Source organism: Micropterus dolomieu, linkage group LG22 (assembly GCF_021292245.1).
Source record: "Micropterus dolomieu isolate WLL.071019.BEF.003 ecotype Adirondacks linkage group LG22, ASM2129224v1, whole genome shotgun sequence".
Lineage (NCBI taxonomy): Eukaryota > Metazoa > Chordata > Actinopteri > Centrarchiformes > Centrarchidae > Micropterus > Micropterus dolomieu.
In genome coordinates, this window is record NC_060171.1 from 10871687 (window position 1) to 10880716 (window position 9030).

A 9030-nucleotide genomic window follows, 5' to 3' on the forward strand; every position below is an offset into this window, starting at 1 on the left:
TTCACTCCCACATGTTTTGACCAGCAGATAAGATCAGGGTGGATGGAATGATAGAGAGGTGGAGAAAAAAGAGAAGAAGAATAGAGGGAGAGCCAGTGCAGTACCCTGTGGAATTCAAGTGCTGTGTGGAGAAAGCATTCTGGACCAATGCCACAAACAGGCAGGTCAAAAGACAGTAAGAGAGAGGAAATGTGCTGCTGCTCATGTCTCGTTTTACAATTTGTTTTGTTAATGTTTTTACTTGAACGAAAGTATTGGATTATCCTCAGTGCTGAACAGCATTTTATCATCATTTAGATATTTTGAACTAAAACTGAAACTGGGTAAAACCGTGTAAGATTTTCGTCCTACATGGTAATGAATCTGTACAAAAGGTGCACAAAAAGTTTTGTTTTCTAGAGGGGACAAAAATGAGAATCCAGAATAAATTAGGAAAGCAATGAATGACTGTAAATAAAAGGTTTTGATCGAAACAACATGTATGGGGAAACTAACTCTCTTTGACCCAAATTAATTCAAATATGGCCACTTCACACATTCTTTTTCATTAGGAATATACAGTATGTACATATACACACACACACTACAACCATATACTAATGACTAAATGCAATATAAATTCCACAGAACTGCAACATGCAGTTCAACATGTCACAAGACAGCACCCAAACTGCTTCTTGAGGCCTTCAGTGCACATGAGCTGTCAAAAGGTTTTGTAGCTCACTGTGGTGGATGTACACTACAGATTAACCACATCTATTATTAACAAAAGGGAGCAACCACATAGACACAACATCAACTACATTGCTGCCCCTGTGTAGCCCACAATCTATTGAAACCTTTAACCTTCTGCATTTATTCCTATAAGATTTGGTATCACCTGTCTTCTCAGTATGTAATCTAATCTCTATGCAATGGCTCTTCATGACTCAGCCCCAGTGGGAAAGGCACCCTAGCAGTCTCCCACTACTGATATTAAGCCAAACAATAGTGTTGACATGCCCATGCAAAGTCTTTCCAATTTGCTTCGATGTGAACACGTCTAGTAACTGTTGTTAGTGTTAACTGGTGAAAACACAATGTGGGAATCCTCGTCTGTTGATACTGCTGAAAAGACAGGAGTGAGTAGAGAGCTGATGGGGAATAAATTGTTTTTGTAACAGTCATTAGCATGCTCTGCTACAGCACTCTAACACAGGAAACCAATCTAATTACATTTTGACTTACATTAATGAAACTCATTTGAATGAGCATGTCAGCAGGAAGAAGAAACACCATCAAAAAGCATTCGCAATTCACACAGCAACCAACAGCAGTGAATTATTAATCCTATGAGGGCATGTGGCGACAAGCCATCCGGTACCTTAACATGTCCAACAACCTATTGAGAGGGATTTCTTAGACATTTCCCTCAAGACTAAAGGGATAATCCCCTTTATAACTCTCTGTACCTGATATGGCCCTGGCCCTCGAGAGTCTCTTTAACCCTCAAGAGAGTTCAACAAAACAACATCATTTAGAGAGCAGCTAAAGGGTCTCTCTGGTCTGACAAAAGGCCTTTAGGTACTACAATGAGTGGGGAAATCAGTATTATATGTAGGCTATGAAAGAATGGAGGTCAGTGCAGGGTGATAGATCTGAGAGAGATGGGGGCTCCAGAGCAGAGCAGAGCAGAAGGGACATTTTCTGGGACTTACTGAGCTTTGTTAGTCACCACAGGCAGGGGAATGTCCTCACTCATGTAGTCAAGTTCATCGGTTAAGCTGTTGGCACGGGAGATGTCGATAGAGCTGTTGTTATCATGATTCCTCTTTACTGAAAAGAACAGAGATAACAGATATAGAATACTTCCAGTGCACTCATATTGGGCTGGTAAACTGTATACAAATTTAAATCTGCCCTAAATTATACTGAGGATGGGCTTTATTCTTAAGTTAATTAATTTTGATTCGAAAGAGAAAAATGTGATAAATGCAGTGCATTGCTCTGAAACTACAAGATACGTAATATGAGTTATATAATAATGCACATAGTTTGGCTTCTCTCAGGAACTATTCTACAGCAAAATAAGCCGAAAAGATCTGATATATTTAATTGTGTAACATCAAAGCAGAATCAAAGAAACAGAAAGATACCTGGAGAGCCAGGGCAGCTCAGAGTGAAAGACGACCAAGAATGGTGAGGAGGGCCTGATGCCATGTGAAAATAATGAAAATAGGACAAGAGAAAGGAGAAGAAGAAAAAAGAGAAGAAAGTTTCAACAAACACTGCTTATATGAGTGACTTTATTTATTGCTCAACCATTTGGTATGCAACAGAAGTGCTATATCTCTGAATTAACATGGAGGTTTTCAAAAGGGCGAAACTACTATATATGAGAAGAAATTAAGTTCTGTTGGGAAAAAGTATTTGAGTTATAGATTCTTTTTAACAATTTATATGAGCTCCAGTTTAACAATGCAGCTGGCAACACAACTGCTAAGAACAACATGTGTAGCGATCTCTTGACCTGCAGTCAGACTGTCAGCGTCTGAGTTTGACAGGTCTCTCCTCTAAACCACCAGGCTTCCATTGTGATAAAGAATGGAGGCAAATCTGTGTCCAAGGACAGAATGGCCATTCCAATTCAAGCAAAATCCATTTACCCTCTCTTGTACTCCATCATCAAGTTTGTTTAACATTGTCCAATCAGGAAGCGGCAGAGAGAGAGAGAGAGAGAGAGAGAGAGAGAGAGAGAGAGAGAGAGAGAGAGAGAGAGAGAGAGAGAGAGAGAGAGAGAGAGAGAGAGAGAGAGAGAGAGAGGGAAGGAGAGAAAGCGAGAGAAAGAGAGAGGAGGGGGGTAACCAGAGCTAATAAGAGCCACGTTTAGCCTCAACTTCAGCTCACAGGAGGAGACGTGAACTGGCTTATTGGCTATGCAAACAAGATAAGGGTTTATTAACAACATGTAGTTTATCTGGCCCATCAGTGCAAATGTGTTTGGTTGGGAGAGTATGGGCCAAGGTCAGTAGTGGGAGAAAGAAAGAATAAATGCAGAGGAAAAAAAGGAAAGTTAGATGGTACAGAGAGAGAGAGATTCTCACAGACAGGGAGGTGAGTGGGGCCAGACAGATAAGTGGAGCGATAAGCCGGACACTGACCAAATCAAACAATGACCAGTTTATTTCTGACCACTGGAGCTCCACAATGGTCGCTTATCAACTCCTCCCTCCTTCCCTCTCTTTAGTGTCCCAGTCTAGGTCCCCACGATTCCGTAGGCCCCTGCCCATTCCTAGCCAGGCCAGCCTTGTTCCTCACCGTGGTGTTGGCAGGGCACCCAGTAAAGAAAACAGGCCAGGTCAACCCAGAACCAGCGTCTGAGTCTCTCTGCTTGGCTCTGGTTTGGTCCAGTTGGGGACAAAGGCCCAGCCAGCCAGCAAGTCTAATTAAAATACTGTCTGAGCCACATTAAAGGCACGGTAGCTAATGATTAACACAGAGAAGTTTTAAATAGGAGAAAAAAGAGTACTTAACCAGTGGAAGGGGGCTACTGCACTGATCACATATACACTACATATTCACCCTTTGTGTTTGTAGTTTTGACGAACAATAACAGGCAAGTAAAAGGGTGTACATTGTTTCACTCATGTGGATTAGCTGTGCATACAGCGTATGCCTTAAAATACAAGATTATGGAATGGAAACTTCAGAGAGGTACCACGAGACCAGAGTTCACTGTAATATTTGTTGACATCATCTTTATAACAAAATGCCATATTCCAATCCCTGGAATCCCATTTAGTTCACCTCAGGTGTGATGGAGGAGTTAGAAAGACTCACCTTTTTGTCTGAACATTCTGTTGATTCCTGCAAAGAAAGGCGGAAATATTATTAATATGACTGTGAAATGGCTGCAAAGCTGAAATAAAACTAACTAACTAATGTACCAACAATCTCAATCAGTTGCAACACACCATTTTTGTTGCACAACAATTTCCTCCTTTATTGGATACAGATAAAGATTGCAAATTCTTTTTTAAAGAATGCAGTAATTGTGGCACTTCACTTGAAAGTATTTACTGTATTTAAAGCAGTTATAATATAAAATTTTGCAATAACAATGAATGAACTGACAATGTGAAAGCGATGTGACTCTATGAGGGGTTGCCCGTAATGAGGAACCTGCAGAAAGTTATCATCTTAATCTACAGCTCCCCTGAGTTTTACAGAGCTTTATAGTGAGTTTCAGTTTATTGTTTATTTGTCCAGTCTGCAATGTTACTTCACTCTCACTGCTCTCAAAGTGTTTTTTTCGCATTAACAGCTAAAGAGCCAAATATTTCCATCAGGAGTTGGTAGAGGAAAAAAGAGAGTGAATATTGGACTTACATTTGCCAGGTGGTGAACCCATACTGCTGCTACTGCTGCATGTATAAATACTACTACAACTATTTGCTAAGAAATTTACCATATTAACTTAAAAGGTGATGATATGTCAATGTTGTGTTCAGAACTTGTTTCGCTGCCCTCAAGTGACCAAAAAAAGTTATTGTATGTTTAAAGAGAAAGAAAAAATACTATACACAACTGTAAAAAGCATCCAAGAAAGTGTGGGAAAGGCAGGAAGCACATATGACATTGTGCAGCCATCCCTATTTTCTTTTAATACAACATAGTTAGTTTACAGTTGCACAAACAACCAAACTGCATTACCATGCAACTTATATTAGCTGACTCATAAAACCCAACAGCAAAATCTAAATTAAACCAGTTTGCTATTTAGAACATAAAACTTCATTAAACAATGTTAAAAAAACATCTGCATCTCTAGATATTTTTATTTTTACAGAATCCAGCAGTTTAATACCAAGTTGAAACAGTGATGGTTAAAACAATAAATAAAGAGTAACAGCCCTGGGGTAGACAGTTGACATAGCAGATGCCCGTTTTATTGGTTGATCTGAAGCAGAAATCATACAGTCACATGCTGTTTCAACCCCACACATTATCATTAGTGACAGCAGGCGGCAGGCTTTGAATTCATTACACAGTTTTATGCCATCTACAGCATGGTCACTTCTTTTTCCCACTTATTTCCACATGCACTTAAGACACATGTTCTCCTTCATTATCTAAGATTCACCCAGTTAAGCAGGAAGCTAAAAAGCTATTCCCCTCATAAGTGGTTGTTCTTTTAGTGATGGTCTGCCTTTATGTCAAGTTTATGTCACTCCAGTTTCTTTTATGATTGCACGCTTTGACAGGAAAAACTCATAAAGTGCATTTATTAACTTGGAGTCTGGGTCAATTCATTTTGCAGGGTTGTCTTTTAACACAGGAAGTTAAACCACCACCCCTTTAACCAACCAGCCATCAATCATATATTGTGTGTATAGATCTGCATTAAAAAAACACAAGTTTCCATTGTTATGTACGAGTTCTGGCAACAATTAGGAATGATGCTATAATTATCTGGATACAGAATAAGCTGAAATCAACATCATTTCAAGCTTTTTTCAGGCTGACGACAAGAAGAAAACACAACTTGGCTTTGGCATGACTGCAGCATTATTGGTAAACTTCAACCGGTATAACAAGAAATTCCCATTTGTAACCTTGACAAGCCCATATTTTAAACTTTTTTCCACTTAAGCCCAGTGTGAGTGTCTGTGGACAGCAAAGGGGACAAGTGAAGCAGTAAAGAGCTTGTAACCATGACCTCTAATCACCACTGAGACTGTAATGACTTCCATCTGGCCTACTGAAGACACCTGGCAGCCATCTTGGATCTAAGGGGATCAGGATAGGGCCTCTGTTTACTGTGTGAACTCCTCCCATAATGTGTAATGGTCCCCACTGTTTGTATAAACTGAGAGAACCAAACTGTAATCTTTAGCAGAAGATTAGCTCCACATTCAAACAGGCTGTCTATTCTATAATTATTTTGTCCTTCAAGTTATAATATTTACCATGTTAACAATCTTAGTTTATTGTGTTTGCAGATTCAAATTTCCTAATTAGAAACAAAGAAACAGTAGAGTTGATGGGAATATAATTTGTTCTGCAGGTATTTGAACAAATGGAAATTTTGACCCAATTATGACACTAAATGAAAACTTAAGGGATCGCCAAAGATATGGCAATGCACCATGAGGGGGACAAGAATGTCTGTACCATATTTAGTGGCATTAATTAAGTCATTTCACAAAATTAATGAATTCCAACCTCATGGTGGCGGTAGAGGAATCAGCAAAGTTATTCATCATCTATGGACCAGGGATGTCTTTACAAAATTCCATGGCAATCCATCAAACAATTGCTGAGACATCTCAGGTCGGACAAAAGTGGTAGACAAACAACGCGACAGGCCGGCATAGACTTCCCTGGGGCCTTGCCTCTAGCGTGGCTGAAACACCAAACTTTATTTCTCACTCGTATATAGCACGCTTCAGAGAGGTTGGTCTATAAAGTATATCAGTAGTATATCAGTCTTTTGGTCGTTGCCAGATTTGCTCACACACGTGTCATATCTAACCAATAGCTCCACAAAGAATGAACCAATGAGATGAGTAAGTTATTACGATTTAGCATGTTCTCTTGCAATGGCAGAAGTAACAGCAGTGAGCACCAAACAGAGTATAGAGAGAAAGTACTCCAAGTCTGAACACCATATTTAGCCACTGATTTCCACCAGATATAGGTGACAATGTAAAATGTTAGTTTTCTAGTTTAAAGCTTTTGTGGTGACTCTACTAGCCTAAATGTGAAAAAATACTTGCATTAAAATAATTATTAGGGGGGTTATTTTATACGTATCTACAGTATTTATTTTCACACATATTCAAACTAAGGATGACAAACACTGGCCAACACAAAAGTACAAGCTGACAGCAAATTTATCTACAGCAAGTGCCATTAAAAGTGCCATTCATCATTTGTGGCCATTTAAATGCTCTGAATGCAAAAACACATCTAACCTTTACTGAAATAATTGATTTTCAAGGCCTTTAAGGCATCATGATATCATTTCACAGCACTCAACACACATTATTTCATCAAACAAAGTTCTATTATTTCATTACTGCAGTAATTCACTTTGTAAAATGTCCTCCACATGATTCTGGCTTCATTGCCAGCTGGCCATGAGCTGTATCAAAACGGCGAAGATAGTTCAAAAACACCTTCAAAAACACTTTCACAGAACATGGTATTCTGAGGTGTTGAGTTATAAATAAAAATTCTGTTATCAAGAGATCCAAAATGAAGTCAGTTTAATCAAGCAGTAATAAAACAGGGCTCAGTGCTTTCATGTGTAATCTTGGCTAGTTGACTTGTCTGGGAGTTGGAATAAAAGCAATTTATAGTGGTTAGCTGTTTTTCTTTTCAAAAACATGCACTACACTTAGTGACTGACAAACCTTGACATCTATTTGATATTAATTTGGATACTGTGCATTATAGTAAAATAAGAACAGTGCTCTTTCCAGTATACTACCTTCAACAGCCTCCCTTGGCTCTTCCAGGAAAAATGAGACATCTTTCTTCTCCACTGAGTCATCAATGATGATCTGCGGGATCGACACAGCCCTCTCTGAGGCCACAACCATAGAGCCATTACCTCTGGACTTCAAACGTCTCTTGGTCGCCTTTTTCTGACAGACAAATGAAACATCAATCAATTTAATAAACCAAAGGTGTGTCAGGACTATCATGATGATAAATTGTATATGTAATTATTAAATTAAATATAGTTTTATAGAGTCTTCAAAGAGCCATTCTGATCAAACCCTTATACCACAATAAATGTTGTCAGTTATGCCATCTAGGCAAGGCCTCAGTTTATGCAGGGAGAAAATGTTTCATAATGTCTCAAGAAAACAATGAATTCCTGTTTACATTAAGTTAAGTGTCGCCCATCATGTTTTTTTCTGGTGTTTCTGAATTTTGTGTATTGTCTGTATAGGAATCTAGGAAAGCTAGATTTGGACTGCCTCTTCATCTCATACAACAAAACACTTCAAACTGAAGTTTTAGCCAATAGAATTATAGAGGTATGATCACCCAGCAAAATCTTTCAATATAAGGGAAGACAAAACACACATTTTTCTAACCTAAAGTGCTCTTCGCTTTGCTTGCTAATGCATGTTGTCGGTGTAAATATCGTCACTACAACAGCTAGTTGTTTATTTTTTTGTGCTACTCCACAGTTGCATCGCTTCCTATGCTGTATGTTACAAAGAGTAGGGAATACAATTAGTTTTATTGTAAATCATTTATAGTCCATTTAACATTTACTTCTTTTTTACAAAATTAAGATAACACTATAGCTAAACATTAATTTCTTCAATGTGCTAGCCTGTTAGCAACACAGTAAAGTTGAATCCATATCAGGTGTTTTCTCTGAACAATCAGTGAATGTATTCAGCCATTTCAAGTTTTAAAAAGACATGCTATGCTAAAAACATTATTGAAATACAAAAACACATTATTTTCCTTACCAACCAATCTTACCAACGCTGCATGCTGGTGACATCAGCAGTACATGTTTAATCTCAGTTTCTTTGCGTGAGATCATAGCTCTGTGTTGTTTGATTCAGTGAGTTTCTGAGGACCTAAATGGTGCCTCTAGTCCAATACTTAGACCCACTGACCCAAACCAACATCATGGACGTGGCCTTTATAGAAACTTAATTATTTGGACTCACTGGATCAGACTTTGGCATTGACAAGTGGCCAGTAGTTCAATCCAAATACCCGTGGTTTGAATGACTCATTAGCAAAGAGTGAGAGAGGGATGTAGTGGTGGGTGTCGTGAGATTGATAGAGAGAAAAAAAAGAGAAAAGACAGAGAAAGATGGAAGGGCATAAAGAAAATGTAACAGACACTGAGTTTAAAAGAGAGAAAGACCAAGAAAGAGACACTGATGGACTAACTTACTGTAGATATAAAGGGAGGGGGTGTGTGTGTGTGTGTGTGTGTGTGTGTGTGTGTGTGTGTGTGCGTGTGTGTGTGTGTGTGGGGGGGGGGGGGGGGCGTGTGTGGGGGGGGGG

The 9030-nt window shown here is 38.9% G+C and overlaps 1 protein-coding gene across 7 annotated transcripts in view; it reads right to left on the minus strand.

Annotated features, from left to right (window-relative positions):
• The window catches only part of kcnq1.2 (potassium voltage-gated channel, KQT-like subfamily, member 1.2), a 219752-nt gene that overhangs the window by 166104 nt on the left and 44618 nt on the right, over window positions 1-9030 (minus strand). For all 7 annotated transcript variants that reach the window (XM_046037202.1, XM_046037201.1, XM_046037200.1 and 4 more), the window contains exons 11-13: window positions 7475-7631; window positions 3820-3846; window positions 1698-1815 (exon numbers count right to left, since the gene is read on the minus strand). In XM_046037202.1, coding sequence (XP_045893158.1) covers window positions 1698-1815; window positions 3820-3846; window positions 7475-7631 — 302 coding nt within the window. The remainder of the gene's footprint in view (window positions 1-1697; window positions 1816-3819; window positions 3847-7474; window positions 7632-9030) is intronic.